The sequence below is a fragment of the Paramisgurnus dabryanus genome, chromosome 12 (assembly GCF_030506205.2).
Source record: "Paramisgurnus dabryanus chromosome 12, PD_genome_1.1, whole genome shotgun sequence".
Lineage (NCBI taxonomy): Eukaryota > Metazoa > Chordata > Actinopteri > Cypriniformes > Cobitidae > Paramisgurnus > Paramisgurnus dabryanus.
Window position 1 is genome coordinate 15539802 of NC_133348.1, and position 23492 is coordinate 15563293.

Below are 23492 nucleotides of genomic sequence, written 5' to 3' on the forward strand. Positions count from 1 at the left end.
TAGACAGGACACTCCACTATAAACAATTATACAAAGGAAATAGACAGCATTTGCACACACACTATCGTTTTTCTTCTTTAACTTTTACTTCTTCCAAGAACGGAAAGCTCTGGAGCATGTTTGTTTGATTCCTGTTCTTTGTTGTCTTGTTGTTTGTTCTAAACTGTGTTTGCAATGGTGGATCAGTTACTTTTCTTCACCTATCCTAATGTTATAATGTACTGTAAATGTCTCCAAATCAGTGCTGCCCTGACAGCCTGTTAGACTAATAATTTGAATAAGAAATCATTTGTATTGCGTATAGTGTCGAACGCGGCCATCCGCGTGTAGCCGCGAGGACTATACCCGGAAAGCTGCGCGGACGCGTGCGCGCGCGAGCCGGACGCGGACGCGGAAAAAAAGTATACCCGGGCCTTTAAAGAGTGTATCCTAATTTAACGACAGGAAAAATGGTCTATGTACCCAGCGGACAGTCTAAAAGGGTTGATCCTATTCTCATAATGAGTAATGCGCGTGTTTTGGGCGTAATGTTCAATAAACCAATGGGAGTCTCATCTCTCATCCTCTTTAAAAGACAGTTGCACTTCCGAACTCAGTTAAATAAACTTAATTTGCCTTCACCTGGTCATGTTAAATGGCCATGTGGTTAGTACTTGTATAGAACTTGATAGAAAAGATTTACAAAATGTCTTTTAGAACAGTTTAAGTGTACCATGTCACACTGCAGGACACATCAACCCCCGGATAACCCCGGACCACCAGACAAATATACCAAAAAAATATAAATGCCTCACTCATGCTAAAAACTGTGTATAAAATGAAACACTATCGTGAGACTCAGTCTGTTGTGTAACAGAATCACCCACCTCTTTGGTTTGCGTGGTGATATTTCAATGGCCGGTCCCGGTGCTGGTACATCCATGGGAAACATGTCCACCCACATTTCAATTCTTCCCTGTGGGATTTAAAAAATTAAGCACAGAGTCACATTACAGTAGACAATGTGATATAAGGCCACATTGTACACAAGTCATTAGTGTGATGTGCAAACTGCTAAACCAATGCATCCCCTTGGAAACCACTGTGATATTTGTGACCCTGCCTATAGCCCAGCTAGTGTCATCCTACATAATGTAAAGAACATTCTGTAAAAATATAACCTTTATATCTTTAATATTGATTGAATATGGCCAAATCAGTAATGAAAAATAAACTTTAATTTCACAGACAGGGTCACAATTTGTTGCATGATGTTGTAAGGCAGTGGTTCTCAAACTTTTTAGTGTGTGCCCCCCTTTGTGTAAGCTGCATCCATTTGCTCCCCCAAAGAAAATTCATGACATAAAACATCTCAAACTTACAATTTAACATATCAAATAATACACTGTAGTATGTTGGTTAGTAGCCTTATTTTTCTGAGGTTTGAATTTATGACAAATAACTAAAATGTCATAAAACTGGACCTCCCGGCACCATCCCCCCAAAGTTTGAGAACCATTGTTGTAAGGTACCTGCTCAATGCCTGGCTTGTCTGGGTTCAGGAGTGGCCTCGTCTCCACATGCTCAGGGATGAGTTTGCAACCAACACGTGGGATCTCCTCCCAGTGCCGAAGAACAGTAAGAGCCAAATGTTCTTCTGTCTGCTTCTTAAGACCTGCAGGCCAAACAAAATTGAAATGTTTCCATATTTGAAAAGTGAAGAAATATAGGTATACTCTTGGTTATCAGACAAAATCCTTATACATAAAGATTCATTAAACTCCAGACAAAAACATCTCACCACTCTCGTCCTCAATTTCGGTTGGCCCGAAAAAGACACGGTTCGCGACTTTGACCTTGCCGCCAGGTCCATACTGGGGTGCATCCAATTTGCCTTCTTTGCACAGCTTAGCAAGGATCTGAGTTGGCTTCTGAGGGTCCCGCCACACGTTGTAACCATGGCTAGATGATATGAATATATGTATGAAATAAAATGTTTTCAAGATAAAGTAAGATGTTAATGTTGTGCTATATGAAAATGTAAGTTTTGAATAAAAGGAAAAGAGAGCAAAGAGTACTCACACAGAGTAGTGAGACGCTATGCCGCAGGTAGCTCTGTGTTTACTATAATATCTGTTTTCCAAATCAATCTTAGTCTCGCCAATCAGGTCATCTGTTCCAACCAAATCCCAATCATATACTGCCACTGTCAGCATAGACTCCATGGGAAATGTGGCCTCTATATCAAATGACCTTTATGGGCAGGAGTAAGAGGGCAGTTTTTACATACATAGTATGGAACTAATATTAATATAAAGGTTTGTTAATAAACAATCTTTTTGCTGACTCACTTGCCAAAGACAGGATTGAGCTGCTTAGATATGTAATTTTCTTTGTCCTTAACTTCAGTTTTTCCCAGTCGAATGACTATGTATGGATCTGCTTTACCATTTATATCGGCAGGGTGCAAATCTGTGGCCTAATAGGAGAGTCGTGTTATTTCGGTTAAAACAGTACCATACAAAACAACAATTTAGAGATTAAAGTTTACTCACTCGAATGATATAAATCCTAATGAGAACATTGATTGGGTCATTGTGAGGAATGCTTTGAAACATGCCCATGTTAGGGTCAAATCCTGCCTCTCTTGTGATCTCTGCAAACAGGGGCAACTTATACATACACAGGGAGCCCTAGTTCATTGGGAGAAAAACAAAAATTGAGATATTTTGTGTTTGTACTTAAATTTATTTGAACAATCTGTTTTCAGCTGGAGTTCTCTGACCTTGAATCGGCCCACAATTCTGTCATCATCGATCACGTTGTGGTCATCATCATCTCCAGCTTTCCCTCTACAGAGGTTGAAGGTGTGAAGCCAGTCTTCGAAGTGATCAAACTCACTTTCGAGCTCTTTATTATACACCTGAGATAGAAAACTTCACATTTATAACAGCCTATTTACATGATTTATGTATTTGATTAAATTGCTACAGATCATACAGGTAAAATAAATACAGGGCAATAAGTGTTGTTTTACTTGACACACTGCAAAGGGCTTTTTAAAGCTGAAGTGTGCAATTTTTTTGAGGTTCAAGTCCGAGCATGGCTCCGCCCCAACACAAACATCTATTTAGGTAGTAGCTGTATTTAAAAGTTGCTTTTCCATGTGTGGGCATGGTTTTAGCATGCCAGCATACATGCCCCCAGCACTTCAGAGCGGAAAATTCCAAGATTTTAATAACTTATTTACTTGCCATTTATTAATCATTTAAATTTGGTTGGGTGGTTAATATTATATTTATCTGTAATGTGACAGACTGAGAACACATTTAATTACAGACTTTACATGTACTTATTTACATGAAATATTTTCTTCTATCCCAGTTTGATATGCAGAGACTATGGCTATGTTTACACGAGGTCTATTTTCATAAACCTCTCCCGTTTCAAAAATAACATTGTGCACACATGTCAGTTTTCAGAAAAGTGTTCATTTACATGTACCCGTGTATATATGCCGTCAAGAGCGTCCCAAACCTGTAGGTGGCATTGTAACGAGAAGCTCAGAATCCCAAAAATAGCAACAACAGCAACAAATCACTTCCTCTTTTAAACAAGGTCGCACTTTGGACGTAGGTGCGAGCTCTGGCTCATACTGTGACGTTGGCTGCCTAAACACCCTTTGTCTTAGTTTGCATACAAACGTGCAAACGAAGATTTTCAAAATCTCTACTTTTGGACAGAGTTTTTAGAAAGAATCAGTTTCAGAGGCAAATTCTCTGTTTTTATGTTAACGAAGGGTGCAAATGAAGGGAAATATCTCAGTTTTTCAAAATAACTATGTACTGTATAAGTGGGGCCTATAAATACGTCTAAGTAACTAAACACTTTTCTTTGTCTAAACAATTTCCTCAACATCAGTTAGTTGGGGTTGGGATTATCTATTTATCTGACCCGCGATAGTTACGGGTCAAGGGTTCTCAGAAATTATACTCTTCACCTGGGTGTAATATTGTGTAGCATGGTAAAAAAGCACTGACCATGAGTTCATCAACTTTGGGCTTTGAGGGTCGTTTCTCTGCCCCATCATGGTTCTTCTTTTTGTCCTTGGAGCTCTTCTTGTCTTTGCTCTTCTCTTTGAGTTTGGTGCCTTTTATGGAGAATTCATCAGCTTTGATCTCTAAGGTTAATTGGTGAATGGTGAATATGGATGGAAGTGAGAAATGTTTGAGTACTTTAGGTTTTGAAGGGACGTATATCTGTTATTTTAACCCTTATAAGTCCCTTGTGATCAAAATGACTCCCAAGCCACTTTTCTTTAGTTAAAAAAATGGTTTCATTCATCTCAGTGGAATAAGATTTTGTAACTTTTCTAGATTATCTGTCAATATTCATATATAAAACTGGGCTTGATTTGGTCGTTCTGAATATGTGTAAAACATTTTTTACAAAAGAGGCCCTTGGGGGACAAAATGACCCCAACTGAAAGTGATATGTAAAAAAAAAATCATTTTTTATTTGTTAATAAATAAATAAATAAATAAATGCATCCAAAATAAGTGTGAAAATTTAAACACAGAAAAGAAGGCCTGGTACTAGAGCACAAATACAATAAAGAAAAGACAAGACATGCTCAGTCTCACACACACACACATAAACACAAAAAGGTATGACTGCCACAGAGAACCTTTTTTATAGAATTTGGCAAAAAACAACCAGAGATGCAAAACAAAGATGTAAAGTGATGGGCTCTAATGCTTACACAGGTGCGTGCACACACACATACACACTCAGTCAAATTTCTTGTGCATTTCGTAAAAACAGACATTTCAAAATGCATCAAAAACTACAAAAATTCCACTATTTAAAAATAATATATATTTTTAATGTCCTTTCTAACGTTTATATATACATAAATGCAGAAAATTTATCACTAAAGTAGTGATGTGAGCAGTTGGCCACATCCAGTGAAATGAATGGGTCTCTATAGGCATTTGCTGGTCTAAAATGATTTATTTCCTAAACTGTAATTCTTTTATGTTTTTTCTTACCAGCAGATGACCGAATTCAACACATAACATCAAAATTTAAATCAAATTTAGATAATCATCTAATTTTTCATAAAAATGTAATATTTTACATGCAAGCTAATGGCGTAGTTGAGGAATTTATTGGTAAACAGGTTCAAAAGTACTTCATATATCCCAAAACAGAGCATACATGTATAGATAGGACTTAAACAAAAAAAAAAGATAAGTTATTTATATCATAAAAAGAGTATATATATTTTTTGGTATTCAATCTTTCAATTTCTGGGTTCATTTTGACCTCCACGGACCTCTAATGTAAACAAAAAAATCGGGGCTTATGAGGGTTAAAGATACATTTTTGTTTATTATTGACCATTTCCAAAGAATTAAATGATCAAATTATTATTTTTTTTTATTAAAACAATTACCTATTAGGTACAGGTAGGTGTATATTTTTTTTAAACAGTAGATTTGTTCCTAACTTTCATGGCATGACATAAGCATTCATACTGATGAGTAATGGGTTCATGACATAATATTAAAAATGATGGACATGATATGAAATGACAGTGTACTTTTATAGTCTGATAGTAACCTGCACTTTCTGCTGCTATCTCAAGATCTTCCTTTTCTTCTGCCTCAGCCAGAGCTGCTTCTTGTGCTCGGAGGTTCTGGTTTCAAAGAAAATGTGTTGTGATTTAATAGTACAGCATGAAACAGCACACAATATATCAAACAAAGCATCCGTCATCTGAAAACTCATGGAAAGACCCACACCTCCATCATGGTCTCTATTGAGGCAAAGTATTTGGACCACCAGTCCAGCATGCTCTCATCAGGTTCCTCTTCCTCGGTTTCATCTCCCTTCTTTTTCTTCTTCTTCTTTTTTCCTTTGTCTTTCTCATCGTCATTCTGTTGGTACATATGGGTGTATTTCATTTAAATGCAATCTGGTTACATTCATAGTCATGTTAATGAAAACGTAACATTCAAATATGCGTCCAAAATAAACCAAGACTTACCAAGTCAATTTTAACAACAGCATCAGTGGTCTACAAGGACAGGGCCACACAAAACATACATCAAATAAAACAACACATACACTAATGGTGTACACTAATATACCAAGATGCACCTAATCTGAATAAATACAATAAAACAAACAGAAACACAATAAAACAAAGCAGGCACAAAAACGCTGTATGCAGAAAAGAATTCAGCTACTATTTTTGGTCTGTGGCATCTACTCACAGCATCAAGCTTTACAACTGTGTCCATCTTCTTAAAGTTGGGTTCAGGGTCCATATTGACTACAATGTCACCTGCGGGATGAGAAATGAGGCTGGAGTGGGGGCGGGAATGATACGTCCCATTGGTGAGAGTCATGTGGCCATTTGCCAGTCTAGCTGGTGTGGGCAATGTCATACATTTCAGTAACCAATGGCCCAATATCAACACCAGGAAAGAATGGACAGCATGAATAAACCAGATGCAGGAGGAGGAAGAAAGAGAAAAAGATTGAAAAGTCAGAAAAATCAGAGAAAAAGAAATAGATTTAACAATGCAAATAGACAGAGGATTTAAATATGTACTTTAAATATTTTCTTAGTTTACTACAGTTTTTCTGTAGTAGTTAAATAAAAAAATAATTTCAGAATTTTATTGGTTTCCCCCTTGTTGCTTTGTGCCAAATCGTCACAAGAAGCAAGTTTAGGTTTATATGATTAATAAACCAATAGTGATAAAACCTTTAATATTTTAAAGGGGACATATCAAAGGGGACTTTTTTCATGTTTAAGTGCTATAATTGGGTCCCCAGTGCTTCTATCAACCTAGAAAATGTGAAAAAGATCAACGCAGTAATTTAGTTTTAGTAAACCATTATTTTTGCAAGCAGTTGAAAAAATAGTTCATTGCAATTTTGCTCCCCTTGTGATGTCAGAAGGAGATAATACCGCCCTTTAAACTGCACTATCCAACCACGGCACTGCCATTTAGTGCAAAGATCAACTCATTTTTGCTCACACCTACAAAGTGGCAATTTTAACATGCTATAATAAATTATCTATATGGTATTTTGAGCTAAAACTTCACAAAACTTCCCACTTTAAAGACTGTGAAAAGAGAATGGTTTCTTATTCAGGATTTTTTTTTGGGGGGGGGGCTAACATCATGACACCCCTAACACGATCACGAGCATCCTTTTAGGTTGTAGCGGTATCTGAAATCTGAAAGAAATTGGCAGCTTTTCCGTTAGTGGGCGTGGTTTCAACGCTGAAAATGAACATGCCCCCAGTGTTTGAAAGCAAAGAATCCTGACTATTTTTCCAAGATTTTGAACATTTATTTTATTTACTTGCCGCTTTATCATTATTCAAATGTGTCTGGGTGGTTAATAACTTTTTTCTGTGGTGTGTCAAACTGAGCACACATTTAATATATTTAACTTTGAAAGACGCAATGAAATAAAATTTTTGTTTTGGAATATCGTGCTATTTTTTACAAATTACTTATCTTTGAGATTCATTATAAAAAAATTAATGTGCCCTCATCTTAAAGGTATTGCGGAGGATTTTCTTTTTCCGGGTGGATCATCAAGACTATTGGTCCTCCTAGTTGTCAATCAGGAGTGTTGGGCAATTGCATTTTTTTAAAAGTGGAGAAGGCGGTTCTTTTCTTAAATATGAGAAAATCCTCCGCTACACCTCTAAATCAAAAACGCAAATCTCATCTCCTCCTTAAAACGATCTGATCTCTCTTTACTTCTGGTCAAGTTCAAGTTCAAGTTCATTTATTTATAAAGCGCCACTTAACACAGTCACCAGACTGACCAAAGTGCTGTACAAAATACGGTCAAATGGTCATATGGTATGAAAGACGGGCGGGGTCCGGTAAAAGATCACAGCGATTAGCAAATAGCAACATCACCCAACTTCAAACAATTCAATCAGTTCTCAATGGATGAATTCAAGTCCAGCCCTATACTTTTTTGATTTCAGAAGCCATTTTTTTAAATTGTTTTTCCTAGAGTTCAAGTTTAAGACAAGGAAACAGAAAACAAAGTTCTGAAATGACTTTGACTATGACCTACATTATACATGACAGATACCTGTGTGAGCCCAGTTATTAGCGGTCTTGTCTGGGGGGCTGTAGATAAACTTGCGCAGAGTGGTCACGGCATGGGACCCCACTAATGTGTATCGTCCGAATGCCCTGCAGTCCACCACACGAATATTCAGCGGTGGATGCAGCAGCTCATTTTCTGGTAGATCCTGCAGCACAAGGTTACTTGAGGTAACTGCTTTAATCAGTAATGAAGTGGAGAACAGGTCTTGAAACATATATAACTGCTTACCACTTCAAACCATTTCACCAATGTGCTGAAGTTTGGATTTTTCTTGTAGTTCTGAATGAGAGCGGATTGAACTCCTTTCCCTGCACACTCGATATCCACTCGAGGTCTGTCCACCTGGGAGAGGTTAACTCTTTTAAGGTCTCTCAGACCCCAGAAGAGGACCTGTAGGAGATCTTTCGCTTAAAAACGGTGATCCACCAAAAAATATTACATTTACAACCAAAAGATTTTTGTATTAACACAATGGTGTCACCTCTATGCGATATCGGCTAAGAACCGGTCGTATACCCAATGGAACGGGCAGAATCGGACCACGGTCAGAATCAGTGGGGCCGTCAATTGGAGGAAGTGCTGCACATCCTGCTGGACCGATCTGTAGAAAGATATTTAAGGATGAAACTATATCACTACATCATTAGATTATTTACTGCTTTAAACTTCTACCAAACCTCGTCTATTGAAAAAGGAGAGAAGCTTAAGCATAGAAAAAGCAGATGATGGAGTCAGTTATGGAAAACAAAAAAGATTTAAGAGGCAGGAATCTTGCACCTTGATTTGAGGCACAGCAAAGTCATGAACAGCAATAAGAGCCCTCCTGATCTCCTCTTCATCATAAGGAATCTGTTAGTGATGCCGTAGAGTACAGCAGAAAGATGGGACAGAGAATTATAGTATAAAAAGATGAGAAATGATAGAAAGAGCAAGAAAATAGAAAGAGTGATCTGCATCTGTGCCATTCAAGCTACACTTATGAGTAGATGTGCCACAAGAAAGTCTCCTTGTGTTTGTATTTGAACTAATGTGTAGCTCTTTCGGGTTTACTTTAAAGGTGCAGTGTGTAGATGTTAGTGGCGTCTAGCAGTGAGATCAGTCATATTGCTTTTATTATGATTATATGTTGTTTTATGTTGCCCATTTTGGGCCTTTGGTCCCAATCCATTTTAATTGTATGGAAGGGTGCAGTACAAACATTACCAACATATTTGTGTTCACATTTTTTAGTGCTCTAAACAAAAATGACATGTTTATAAGAAAATTTGGTAAAACAAAATATAATTTCTAAACATAATTTCTAATAAAAATAGTGTTTAGTGTGTTTAGTGTTAATACTGTGTCAAATAATTTTGGATACCTTAACAAAATGCAACAGTTACAAGCTCTGTTACAAGCTAAACTGCTTTTTTTACTTTGCTTATGTTTAGCATGAGGATTACAACTCTTAAACTGTGATAATAAGTCAGAATGCATGAAATAGCATTAAACCTCCTCTTTAATGACAACGTGCATAAAATCTTCTCCATGTTCATGGCACGTGTCATGTCATGATTATGAAAGTGTCATGTCAGTCTTATGAACACCCCTTCAAAAAAAGTGTTACTGTCAAGACTTTAAAATGTAGGATGAATTGACTTGCATAATTAAGTTATTTGAACTTCATGCTGCACATTTTACAGTGCATAGAAAAAACATTCTTGTTCCCCAAAGAGCGTTTTAGTCAAAGATTTCTTTCTCGATATTTAAAAGTCAACCATTTCTCAGTACAAACTAGTTTATTTTGCACAACAGAAAGGTTTTGTGGATGTAAAATGTTCTTTATGGAACCATAGATAGCCAAGTTGGTCACAGCCACTGTGGACCAGTCGTACCTGAAGTAGTTCAAAAGCAGCCAGCAGATCTCCGGCAGCACAGTTGCCTCTGTAGATCTGATAGTACTCCAGCTGAGGGGGAAACCGTGGAGGTTCATAGTGTTCATCAACCATCTTCGTAAGTGGCTTTGCAAATGTTCGCCCAATGAATTCAGCCTTTCCCTGGATTTAACACAACAAGTAAAGGCTATTTACAATCTCTAAACACCAGGGGTCAGTATAACCACATGCCATGATTTTTGCATACTAAAATCATGATGAAGATAAAGGTTACATTCATTGCAGGCAATTTCTGCTTGAGATTCCTTTGCACATATAAAATCATATAAAATGATTGAATATATAAAATTGATCATGTACACTACATGCCCAAGATACATAGCTTTTAATCCTGGTGTCAATGCTTCATTCATATACTGAAATAAACCACAGCAATGAATTCTACAGGCTACGTCTTTACAACAACTAGTCTACAAAGAAAAACGATTAACTCTCTTAGAAGCTACAACCAAAGGAATGCAAGAGGTAGTTTGTGAACACAATAAACATTATATCACCTAATAAATAACTCTCTCAATAGAAAATGTTTCTAAAAAGCTCAAATCCTTTGTGTGTATGTGAAACAGAGCCACAAGCAATTCTACTTCTTGCATGCCTTGCTGAATTTGTCTATCTATGCAAACACACTGGCCCAATTGACAGCAGTGTTGAAATAAGCATTCACACTCTACTTAACCAAAATGCCGTCCAAGAAAAGAGCAGGACAAGAAGATATTAAACAGGAACAAACATGAAGTCAGGACAATAGGGCACATTTTCACACTTATTGTAATACAAATATGGCCAAGATAATGGCAACAGAGTTATAAAAAGTACTGAACACTGAATGTTTATCTTCTGTTGTGAGTGTAAGACTTGTTTTTTTGCTATCTGAACTCACCACAGTGTCCTGGTCATACAGTTCGATGACAATAATTGGAGGGTCATCACGGAGCTCAGTGGCTTCACCATAGAGTTCAACATTATCAAATACAAGCAACTGATCCCATGTGGGACAAAGAGTCTCACTCAAAACCTGAAATAGTCACATAGAAACAAACATGGGTGATTTTTAAGATGTCTGCCACATAAAAAAATGCTTTAAAGGACCCATATTAAAGGCAAACACCACTGTTTTTCAATATTTTACTATGTTCTTACCTTAACTAAGACGAATTATTACATACTTATCTTTATTCAATGTGTGCACTTCATCTTTGCACAGTGTGTCATGAATGTGTTAGCATTTAGCCTAGCCCCATTCATTCCTTAGGATCCAAACACTGATGAATTTAGAAGCCACCAAACACTTCCATGTTTTCCCTATTTAAAGACTGTTACATGAGTAGTTACACGAGTAAATATGGTGGCACAAAATAAAACGTGGTGGTTTTTTAAGCATAAAAAATGAGAAGTATATTGTATGGCGGAAGAGCACTTAGTTTGCAGCACTTCGACCTCTGGCAATGGTGATTATGTTACTGCGCCAGAGATCGAAGTGCTGCAAACTAAGTGCTCCTCCACAATACAATATAGTTCTCATTTTTTATTCGCTTAAAAAATTTTTTATTTTGTGCCACCATACTTACTCATGTAACAGTCTTTCAATAAGGAAAACATGGAAGTGTTTGGTGGCTTCTAAATGTATCCCTGTTTGGATCCTAAGGAATGAATGGGGCTAGGCTAAATGCTAACACATTCACGACGCACTGTACAAAGATTAAATGCACACATTAAAAAAGATAAGTATTTATTAATTTGTCTAAGTTGAGATAAAAAAATAGTAAAATATTGAAAAACGGTGGTGTTTTCCTTTAAAATTCTTAAGACTTGTCTAAAGGGCTTGTTCCCAAGACAAAATTGAAAAAATTGAGTTATTTTAAATAAACAAAAATTGAAATTTTACTCAAATTATTAATAAAGTATTAAAAAAATGCATATAGAAGCAACCAGTTTGTTTTAATGGGCCCTATTTTAACGATCTGAAACGCAAGAGCGAAGCGCAAAGCGCAAGTGACACTGTTGCTATTTTCCCGGTGGGAGAAATAACTCTTGCGCCAGGCGCAAATCAATAAGGGGTTGGTCTGAAGTAGGTTCATTATTCATAGGTGTGGTTTGGGCGTAACGTCAAATAAACCAATCAGAACGCTATCCAACATTCCCTTTAAACGCAAGGGCGCAAGTTCCATGGCGGGTTGCTATTATTATGAAGGATTTACCAGGCACACGCCAGGAGCGGTTCACAGCCGAGGAGACCCACTTTCTTGTAAGAGGAGTCAAAGACAGAGAAATTGTTTTGTATGGGGATATTTATATTTTGTTGTAATAATTTATGATTTGCAAAAATAACTGTTGCATCTGTGTAGATTAGATAAGCAAAGTGTGTGCGCGTTGTGCACGCTATACATTATGGTCAAGCAAGCGCCCTTAAAATAGTAGGGGTGCACGATTCACAAAATTTCATGATTCGATTCGATTCAATTCCGATTTTTAGGCTCAAGATTCGATTCAAAATCGATTTTCGATTCAAAAACGATTCTCGATTTTAAAAAACGATTCACAGTATGTAAACGTCGCTTACTTTTTCCTATGTGACTGATTGTAGAAGATATAAAATTTTAAAGAAAAGAAACACAACACATTTAATGTAGTTTGATATTACTTTATGTCTTAATGCAAAAATAAAAACGAATATGAAGCAATTAGATGACCCCTTTTATCAAACTCTATTAAATACAATAATATAGTATATTAATGATAGACAATGCAGGTCTATAGATTATAAATGTGACTGGTGTTATAATGGTTATTATTTCTATTAGATAGAGCAGAAGCAGGAAAAGTGCCTCTCTTTCTATTTCTCTCTTGCCGATTAAAAAAAGCTAAATCCACTCATTATTTCAGATTCAAAAGTCTGCTTGCTGTCTCAGTGACAGGGGACTTTACATTACAGCTTTGCACTTTGTAAATCTTGAGTCAGCTTGAGCTTTGCTCATTTAGTGCAATAGATTTTAGAAAATATATGGTTTGTTAATAATAATAGAAAAAAACGGGAGAAAGAAAATCCAGCGCGTGGTCGTGACTTTCAAAACAAGAGCCAGTTGTTATCGCCATAGAGACCTTCGGCACGCTGAAACTGCTCGCGAGCTTTAGCGCGGTAGCGCTCACGGCCATTCTCCGATCGACTCGGGTTTTTCACACAATATTAATCAGACTTGGGACCCGAAGTAATTTAACTATGACTGACCTGGACCCGACTGACCATTTCAAATACAAACCCGGAACCATACGGTCCGCGGGTGCTCCGTCAAGTTCTCTAATGTTAAAACTCTGCTCAAGTTCAGAAACATGAAGGATATAATGTGACACGAGCTTGTTCGCGTCGCATCCCAGTTCTTTGAGAAACAGAGGGCACGTGAACGCATACCGAATTCATCATGTCGCACACAAAATGTCATTATTAAAGAGTGTCATCATCACGGAAAAACAAAAAAGACAAAATTTGATGCCAGATATACTTGGACACTTAATATATTAATATAACTTGGGCAGCGCGCCATAAGTAAAGTCAATGTGTGGGAAACTCTGTGACAAGAGTGTGCAGGCGTCAGAGTGAATACGACGCAGCGCCATCTATGGGAAGACTGAGATAAACTCATTTCAGGACAATAGTAACAAGGCATTACAAAAAAAATTTATGAATCGATTTTTGGGATTCTATGAATCGATTCTGAATCGGCAAAGCTTGAATCGCGATTCAAATGTGAATCGATTTTTTTGCACACCCCTATTAAATAGCATAATGAACCACGCGCAACGCGCCACTGACTTTAGTTTTTTTTGGTCAGTGGCGCAATTGTTTTTTGAAACTGCAAAATAGCATCAGGGATGGTTTGCGCCGCAACACGCCTCCTTTTTTGCGCTGAACCGCCCAGGGAGCGCAAGTTCATTCCCTAGTTTGCTGACGTGAGTCTGTGGAGGGAAAAACCCGCCGTGCGCCGGTGCAAATACGAATGATACATGCGTCACTGACAAAGTCAATTGCGCTGGGTGCAAGATAGGGCCCTATGACTCACCTCTGTCACCTGACTGTGGGTGGAGAAGAAAACTCTGGCGAATGGATCAGACAGACCACTACTGTCTGCAGCAAACAGGCTGCGAGCTTGATACATGTGCGCTCTTAACTGAAACACCTGCTTCACTGCAAAACAAATTAAAACAGCTCAAAAGTTATGTTTGCACACATTGACAGGGTCCAGAATGAACAAATGCACTTTGCACTTAGCAATTTAGCCTGTTTTAAATGTAACATCAAAGACTGTATCCTCTTACATATGATGTTAAGAATAATGCAACATTTTTCATAGATATAGAAGAAAAACCAATAGTGAGCAAAACTATAGTTAGAACATAAAATCTTACTGTTATACACTAAGCTGATGGGAGGCACAGCTTGTATGCCAATTCCCTTTGACGCTCTGTTTTCTTCAAAGCCGCTGGGCAGGCCACTCATAAAGTCTTTCTTCTGTTTGTTCAACCCCAGCCACAAATACACCTCCAATTTAGCCTGAACCGTCCAGCCAGCAGGCCCAAAGCCTTTTTTTCCTGGCAACTACCAAGATCAAACATTTACATCAATAACATCGATTTACATGTTTCTAATAAACTTATTTAAACAGACGTAAAGTAGGAATTACCCTAAGGAAAACGGCTTTAACTTTTCCACAGTCTTTGCCCATCTCTTCATCAACAATAGAGTAGAGAATGTCTTTGGAGGGGATGCGGGCATATGCTATTCGTTTGTTGTTGCTAATCATCCATATGAACACATCGGGAATGCTGTGCTGGGGCTTAGAGGACGCAAACAATAAAAACGTTATGTTGCGCAACCGGGGAGATGCTAATTGTGAGTTACGTGAAACTGATTCGTTTTACCTCATCTGCCAGGAAGCGAAGTCTATGAAGAAAGTTAAGGACTAGCTTGAGTTTGTCTCGCACAGTGTTTTTCTTTACTTGTGTGCGAATAGTCTTTGCCTGCTGACCCATATTCTCCTGTGAACAATACAACCCCACAGATTACTTTTAATGTTAAACTACAATCAGCAATTTTTAATGTCCATTTTATGATCCTATTATAGTGGGCGTACCATTTCCCTCATGTAAGACTTCAGCCTCTCTCGATCCAGTTTGGTTCTTCCTGCTTGATTCTGATCTTTGTTTGCTAGTGTAACAAATCGGCTACATTTTGGAGAATAAAAAGAGTCCTTTAACGTGAGAAAGTAATGAATTTCTGGCTCTTTTAATTACATGCTGCTGGCTGAAGTAAAGACTTTTCCTGATGGGATTAAGATAGTATCAGTGTTTTATCTAGATTGAAGTTCACTCACTTGCAGTTCGTGCTAAGTTCTTCTAACACACCCCTAAGTCTGCGTTCTGGAAACGCCTTTTCGGTTTTTATGATTTCTTGAACATCATTCAGCCCCTCCTCCTGTTTAGACAGAAATATGCATACGCAAATAATATCTAAACAAAAACTATATTGTTAACTTTATCGACATCTTAAACGGTGAAAAGGTCAGACTGATCTTTGAAGGCTGACCAGTTTATCTGCAATCTTGTCCATGATGTTGGAGTTGTAAAGCCGTCTCCTCTGATCTTGCCACCAGCTCTTGATGTAAATGCAGGGTTTCTTCTCAAAGTACGGCAAGTGGAAATAATTTCTATAAATCGAGCGAAACAGATACTTAAGTTTTCTCTACTTCAGTTCCTATCCTACCCAGACTTTTCAGAGTTTAGAATGAATACTTCTTTTCACAAAATATGGAATTTCAACAGGGAGTGTTGTAAATTATTTTTGGAAATTTGTAGTGATGTCAGTGATGTAGAAATGATACACTTTAGCCTCAACATTTCTAACCTTTCCTTGACACTAAAGGGCAGTTTCCCAGACAGGGATTAGACTAGTCCTAGACTAAAATAAACTTGCACTGACATATCTTAAAATACATCAGTGCCCTTTGTTTTGCCTCAAAATGCACACAAATAATGTTTTCAGTAAGGCATGTTTGTTAAAACTAGTTCCTGATTAAACTAAGGCCTAGTCCCTGGCCAGATGTGACATCTAAATCCATCCTTACTTGCTTCTCCAGCCTAAATTGTTTTTTTTGTGCTTCCGTCAAACAGTACACACGACGGGCACACACCACATACACAAACACAAGAGTCAGGAAATTTGACACGCTTTTTGGTATTCTTATAAAAAACGCGATTGTAAACAGCACATCTAAATTCTTATTTATTCGCGTCTATGCGTATATCTCTGCACTGCAAGTTTATAACATGCAGGATCACATGCATGTCCACACATTCCTTTGTGCTGCTTTCACTATCAACACATGAGTAATGGCGGCGGCTGTTAACAAACATTGATAAGTTCGCTCGTCCTTGTTGTGTTTCTACTATAATGATTACAAAACCACAAATGCGCTTTTAATTGGGCAAAAGTAAAACTCTCGCTGGCCAACCAAATACTAACCCTGTGTTCATTTTTAAGATGGCCAAACAGTACTTTTAACAGAGTTTAATAACACTTCACTACATACCTTACTAGTTACCATGATTACTATAGTAGGCAATTTGTAGCTAAAAACATGGTTGCACTTTTTTTGTAGTAAAACCATGGTTTTTAAAGGTATACTTGTGAAATTAAGAGAATATATTTCAATAAAAAATTATATATAATGTGTGTGTGTGTGTGTGTGTGTGTGTGTCTGTGTGTATTTACATTCTATTGAAAAATGTTGTTATAAATTTCCAAGTAAACCTCATCATGGTTTTACTAAATATAAAGTTTCATTCCTGTTACATTCCTACAAAGCCCATTATGTGGCTCATTATGAAAGTCTTTTGTTTTCTCAGCTGTCAATCACAGATTATTCAGGAGCTTTTACGCCTCTTCCCATACAGCCTTTCCCAGGAAAAAGTGTCTTTGAATTTTAAATCAATATATTGTTTTATGTGAATGAGTAGGCAGAATGACTTTCACATAATTTTGAAGAAAAAACTCTAGATTACTAGATCCTGTTTTGAAAAGTCTTGGGGAAACATGTTTAGTATGGGTTTTGTGGACTTCTATCAGTGACTTAAAAATGTTGCTTTTTCAAAAACCACGCATAAACATTTTTCTCTCAAAAATACAAACATGTACATACATGTTGCTCATATAATATTGTAGCCCAGTTTGTGCTGAACACAGTGTTATGAGACTTTTGCCATTATTATGTTTTTAAGCAACTGTAAAAAGCACAAATGTCAGTGCAGGTCAAAACTTCTCCAGGGCCCTAAAAACTCCTTAGACCCAGAGCGTTAAGCTAATCTCTGTCTGGGAAACCACCCATGAATCTTTTCGTTTGAATGATGTCATAACCGCTGACCTGTCAGTGATAACTGGTTTCATAGGAGGTGTGGATGGCACAGACGTCAGATCTCCATCATCCTCTGCATCTTCATCACTAGAGTTGTGAATGAGCTCAGACTCCTCTTCTTCATTCTCCCCTCCACCGTCTTTCTTCTTCTTCACCGATGTAGGTTTGCTCACACCATCGATCTGGTTACCATAGTTACCTATGCAGAAAAGATGTGTTTCTTATTTGAATATTTTTATATTCTGAATTCCAGAAGTACATGTAAAAGCCTTGCAAGTAAATGCCACACGCCTCTGGCTTCGGCTCACCAATAGTGACTTCAAAGCTGATTGGTTTGTCTCCAATTTTCCTGTCTATCATTGTGGCCTCCAAAAATGATCCGAAAAGGAAAAACTCCTCCATTTTTCCTGTTGCACTCTGAATGTGAAAAAATTAAGATGGTGTGATGATCAAAAGCACATCCAGACAGCAACATCCCTTCTGTTCTACAATCTGAAAAGTGATTTGTAATTCAAAGCTATTCCCTGAGACATGAAAAGGACTTTCCGATAGTGACGCAGTATGTAAAGTTAGTCCGAAATCATAATTGACTTGGATGATAGCAGCTCAGTGCTGCATTCGACGGTTTAGGGGTTTCGAAGCTTTGATCAACTAAAACTTTCACCAGTGTTTAAGCCACCCCATCCATCTTTTATTCTGCAGTACTTAAGAAATTAATTTGCCCCATTTGCTTTGCTTTATCTGTAGTAATACTTTATCTGAAATAACACTACTGTCACCTACTGTACAGAATAGTGTTCAGTAATGGTTATACTATATGTATAATGGAGGTAAGAAAATCTACTTACTTTGTTATAAAAATGGCAGTTGTAGAGGTAGTGTTTGGTTTTTCATAACAATAACTTCAGATGTTTTATCATTATCTTTCCAGTTTTGACGATTTTTAAAATACCCAGTAGGCTTTAGTTATATTATAGAAATGATCCACCATATGTAACTTGATCTACAGTTTCTCATAAGCGAAAGACTGCAACATTTAATTCTGTATCTGATAAAAATTAAATTATGTCGGTGGTTAGCGTACACTAGTATATAGATGCCCCCAAATGGCCTCAGCTTACAGATGTGGAATAAAAGCCATAAAATTGAAACAGTTTCTTTACCTTCTTTCAAATACAAGCACTGAGAAAACATATTTTTCCCATTAGTTTCCAACACTAAAGTATTGTGTCAATAAACACAGACTTGAGTCTTGACCGATCTTTGTCTTACACTTTTATGTCCCTATTCCTCACGATCAACACACAAGCTTTTACCGCGGCAAGTTAGTCATGCCATGAAAGGTAATTTGGACTATTGGCATCATATGCTTTGTGCAAGCTATTTTACAGATCAAGAGAGATGATAAATCAGGCCTTTCAGCAAAACAAATTCTGACAATCAATATTTGGCCCCAGGGGCCAAACAAAACCACAGACAGCTGGACTCCCACTCACATATCTGCGGTGACATTTGTGTCTGTATACTCAAAGCTTTGGCTTTGGTAATTTCCCAGCGGGCAGTTGATATTTCGTAAAATCTGGAGTGAGCTATAATCAATTTGCCTTCAGATATAGTTCAAGGGGTACAGGAGGTCACAGATGAGGGGGCTCCAGGTGGTTTTGGGCAATTTGGGGGACCATGTGGTATGGATTTAAGCGTACAGTAAATGTAATGTAAATGCAATCGTGGAAAGGGCAGATGAGTATAAGAAGGATTCAGATGCAAAACTCTCTGTTTTCTTGTAAATTAGCTTTTTATATCAGGCTGGAATGTTCAGGTTCAGTCATTTCACCTTAACAGCAATGGAAAGGTTATTAGTTAATAAGCAAATGTCACTTTAGTGATTTCATTGGTATTTAACAATTGTAAATTGTATTTAATACATTGTAAAAATAAAGAAGCTGAACCACACACTAGGAGAGAGCTGTGATGCATGTGGCTGCCATATTCTGGTTGCGTTCCATAGACATTTCACATTCGTTTTCAGTGCACTTTAAGGATTCTGCTAAAACACTGCGGTGTTTTAAGGGACACACATTTTTGCACAAATTTAATGCTGATCACATTGAAAGTTACCTAGCTGGGGACTATTTTGGGGCGCTGCGTAATAACATAGCACCTGATGCACCCATGGTACAGCAGCAAAGTCCTTGATTATTACACCAGAATGAGAGTATAGTTCCTAGCCATATCTGTCTAGAAAAGCACAACTTTTAATCTTAGTACACGATGTAACTACAGAAGAGTCAAGTTTAAAATAGGAAAAATATTGAAACTCTTTTATCATTTTTGAGCATGATGCTAATGGTCTAATCAAATTCAATGGATTATGCAGCTATGCTAAAAGTGGTATCGCCAGACCCGGATATCAGCTGAATGGATTCCAAACGGTAAAAATCTAATGTTTAACTCTAGGGGAGCTGGAAAATGAACCTATTTTTTTTTAAAAAGTGGCAGCTAGATCTCTGACGCACACAAAGAATAGAGAGAGGATTACACCAGTTCTTATTACGTTACACTGGTTGCCTGTAAAATCTAGGATTGAATTTAAGATCTACCAATGAGATGATTTTATATGTTCCTAAAACAGGGTTAAAGTCAAAGAGTGACAGGTCCTTTTCGGTAGCCGACAATTTCTGAAGGTTTTTCTGAATGGCCTGAGGCCAGGATTGTGCAGATTTGACGCAAAAGTATTTTGATTAATGTATAAAACGTGCCAAGAGAATTCGGTTAATATCATTATCTCATTTTGACTGAGGTTTTGCATCTGAGCTCTTCACATTTTGGGTAGGCCTAACAGGCACACGGTCATGTGTAATATTAATGCTAGTGTAACACTTATTTTACTTTTTTAGGGAGCTTAAAGGATTAGTCAATTTTCTTAAAAGAAAAATTCAGATAATTTACTCACCACTATGTCATCCAAAATGTTGATGTCTTTCTTGGTTCAGTCGAGAAGAAATTATGTTTTTTGAGGAAATACGCAATACGTCATGACGTCAAGAGGTCACAGAGGACGAACGCGAAACTTCGCCCCAGTGTTTACAAGTGTGTTGAAAGAGGACCGTTCTGACGTTGTTGTATGTCAACTGATACTAATTAATGTCTTTGTGTCAGTTTATTGTTTAAAATGGTCCGCAAATGTGCGTTTTATATATGTAACACGTGACCTCCCTACGTCACTACGGATTTACGTTAGGTCGCGCTGGACCGACCTAGATGAAAAGTTGTGGTTTAAAAGTGCATATTTTTTATTTTTCTTGTCAAAAATGACAATTGTTTTGCTAGATAAGACCCTTATGCCTCGTTTGGGATTGTTTATAGTCCTTTGAAACTCCGTTGAAAAAAACTGTTAAGTGTTGAGTTAAGTGTTAAATGTTGGGCTCTATTAAAGTCCATTAAAATGAGAAAAATCCTGCAATGTTTTCCTCAAAATACATAATTTCTTCTCGACTGAACAAAGAAAGACATCAACATTTTGGATGACATGGTGGTGAGTAAATTATCTGGATTTTTCTTTTAAGAAAATGGACTATTCCTTTAATTTCATCAAAAATGTTAGAATGCATTAATCTAAACTAAATCTTACCTCTGAGATGTTGGACACTGGCTCCACTTGTACCTCTGTAGAGCTCATAATCTCAGGAGACGTTGTGTCCAGGATCTCCACCGCAATGCTCATGAGAAGTCGTGCCCTGAAGGACACACCCTCCCCTAGTCCCTCATTCAAGTCCTGGTGCTCATCCATCAGGGTGTAGTTTCGGGTAGAACCGTACATATTCACCCAGGCTGGCCCCATAGTGGGCAAAAACCCTAAAGAGAAATCAAGAAGTCAGTTTTCTTATAATTGTTTATAGATTTGGACTTCTTCTGCACGTTAATTAAACTTATATTCAAGCAGACTGTTGGTACCTTTGTCTCCATCATTTGCAATCTTGCGGAGATCGATGAAATGGGTTCCTATAGCAACGTCATTCACCTTGTCTGAATCACGTATCTGAACTTTCAATCGCCTACACAAAGGTGGGAACATTTCGGTAAAGGCTATTTGCTCATTCCAGATGGGCTCATAGCTGCTCTTCTGAACTGAGGTTTTACCCTGTGTACATAAGAAGATATGACATTTATTTCGAAATAATGATCATATTTTTGTGTAACATCTTCAAGATGAGATGTTGTTTCTTACCTTCTGCCCTGCAAATTGAACCAGGACATATGGGTCCACAAGATCCCTGTTTTCTCCAATAAAAGCTTTCTTCACATTGGCCATGATGCTGGTGTTCATTTTAGGCAGCCCCTCGGCTCTGTAAATCTTAATATAAAACCGAGCCCACTGTCTCTCAGATGGAACGCCCTCTGGGAGCAGAAGATTCCTAATATATATCCATACAGACAGGAAAAATAGCGCAACACAATTCAATTTATTGGATTTTGAAGAGGTCTACAAGATGATTTATTGCAAAGAATACACATTTATGTACCATTTATGGTACAGAATGCTTCCTGAATTTATTCTACTGTATACACAAATACTCAAAGTGATATCTAACGGCACTGATCAATATCTGTTTCTAACCCCTCTATATCATCTTCTTCTGCTTCATTGGCCTTGTGGGGAGTCTTGATGTTGTCTCCTTTTCCTACGACGGCGATGTCGCACTTAACGTAACCTTTGCACCCAGCTGTGATGTCATCAGGGTCAGACAGCATTGCCCATTTGTGATGAAACTGATGCTCTGTTAGAGACAAAACCTGATTAATAGACAACAATGTCTGCTCTTTTTAGTCTAATTAACAATAGTTTATTTTTTAAAGTTAACAAACCAAAGTTGGTAGTTATTTTTCCATGGCTACTGACCAGGTTGTGCATACACAGTCCCCACATCCAGTTTAAAGGTGCCCACCAGGGTGCCACTTCTTAGAAGGTTCTTAGAATGTATAACCTTTTATTTTAGCATAAAAAAATAAAAAGGTCACTTAAAGAGTAATTCAAGAACCTAATAATACAACAATAACATTTTTGGTTTCAAATGGGTAAAATTTAATATGCTACACTCTCAGGTAAAGGAACAAGAATGTACAAAAGTTGTCACTGGGGCACTACCTTTTTAAAAAGTACAGTTTTGTGCCTGAAAGGTGTATATTGGTACCTCAAATAAACACATTGGTTCCTTAGAACAGTGGTTTTTCAAACTTTTTCAGCATGCCCACCTTCTGTATGGTGCATCTCTTCGTGCCTCCCCAATGAAAATTTATGACATAAAATTTGAATTAACCAAAACATATTAAATGATACAACGTAGTGCTGTTGGTAAGTAGCCTTATTGTTTTTAGGTTTAATTACACAGAATTTATGATAAATTAAGTATTTTATTTAATGTCATAAAACTGGGGACCCCGTGGCACAATCTTGCACCCACCCATTGGGCCACGGCCCCAGTTTGAGAACCACTGCTTTAGAGGTACATACTGGTTCCTCAACAATACATATTTGTACCAAAATGGTACATATTAGCACCTTTTGAAAATAAACAGTCCCATTGACAACTTTTGTACCTTTATTTCTGAAAGTGTACTACCTACACTTTAAAAATGCTGGGTTGTTTGAACATATGGTTGGGAAAAATATGGACAAAGCCAACTTTTGGTATAATTTACCTAAAATATGTCCCAAATATGACCCATCATTTTGTAGGTTAAACACAATGGTTGGGTTTATTCATATTTTACCAAACCATGAACTGAAACAACCCATGCAGTAGAGGGAATGCTCTGAGTGTCAAATGTGTACAGCCAGTCCTGAGAGACCAAATCTACTCACTGAGATCTTTAGTATTTTGTCAAACATGACATCTGGAGGCACGTGGAAGTCAAAGACAAAGTACTGTTGGAATAAAGAGAGAACAGGATGAAATAACAGACATAGACTAGACAGAACACTTGCAATACAGATATGAAAAATATAAAAAATATGTTG

The 23492-nt window shown here is 37.4% G+C and overlaps 1 protein-coding gene across 15 annotated transcripts in view; it reads right to left on the minus strand.

Annotated features, from left to right (window-relative positions):
• The window catches only part of otofa (otoferlin a), a 103345-nt gene that overhangs the window by 8570 nt on the left and 71283 nt on the right, over positions 1 to 23492 (minus strand). For 7 of the 15 annotated variants that reach the window (XM_065256793.2, XM_065256795.2, XM_065256799.2 and 4 more), the window contains exons 10-42: positions 23337 to 23399; positions 22374 to 22458; positions 22092 to 22251; positions 21702 to 21888; positions 21428 to 21614; positions 21105 to 21328; positions 17782 to 17890; positions 17483 to 17672; positions 15649 to 15769; positions 15437 to 15537; positions 15197 to 15287; positions 14985 to 15101; positions 14747 to 14899; positions 14472 to 14661; positions 14126 to 14250; positions 10951 to 11085; positions 10011 to 10172; positions 8914 to 8985; positions 8618 to 8737; positions 8365 to 8526; positions 8119 to 8281; positions 6261 to 6415; positions 6032 to 6061; positions 5787 to 5921; positions 5605 to 5680; positions 4020 to 4159; positions 2765 to 2902; positions 2535 to 2672; positions 2331 to 2458; positions 2062 to 2232; positions 1781 to 1941; positions 1512 to 1654; positions 867 to 955 (exon numbers count right to left, since the gene is read on the minus strand). In XM_065256793.2, the coding sequence (XP_065112865.1) occupies positions 867 to 955; positions 1512 to 1654; positions 1781 to 1941; positions 2062 to 2232; positions 2331 to 2458; positions 2535 to 2672; positions 2765 to 2902; positions 4020 to 4159; positions 5605 to 5680; positions 5787 to 5921; positions 6032 to 6061; positions 6261 to 6415; positions 8119 to 8281; positions 8365 to 8526; positions 8618 to 8737; positions 8914 to 8985; positions 10011 to 10172; positions 10951 to 11085; positions 14126 to 14250; positions 14472 to 14661; positions 14747 to 14899; positions 14985 to 15101; positions 15197 to 15287; positions 15437 to 15537; positions 15649 to 15769; positions 17483 to 17672; positions 17782 to 17890; positions 21105 to 21328; positions 21428 to 21614; positions 21702 to 21888; positions 22092 to 22251; positions 22374 to 22458; positions 23337 to 23399 (4421 nt within the window). The remainder of the gene's footprint in view (positions 1 to 866; positions 956 to 1511; positions 1655 to 1780; positions 1942 to 2061; positions 2233 to 2330; positions 2459 to 2534; positions 2673 to 2764; positions 2903 to 4019; positions 4160 to 5604; positions 5681 to 5786; positions 5922 to 6031; positions 6062 to 6260; positions 6416 to 8118; positions 8282 to 8364; positions 8527 to 8617; positions 8738 to 8913; positions 8986 to 10010; positions 10173 to 10950; positions 11086 to 14125; positions 14251 to 14471; positions 14662 to 14746; positions 14900 to 14984; positions 15102 to 15196; positions 15288 to 15436; positions 15538 to 15648; positions 15770 to 17482; positions 17673 to 17781; positions 17891 to 21104; positions 21329 to 21427; positions 21615 to 21701; positions 21889 to 22091; positions 22252 to 22373; positions 22459 to 23336; positions 23400 to 23492) is intronic. The other 8 variants (XM_065256807.2, XM_065256809.2, XM_065256808.2 and 5 more) reach the window with 6 other exon arrangements.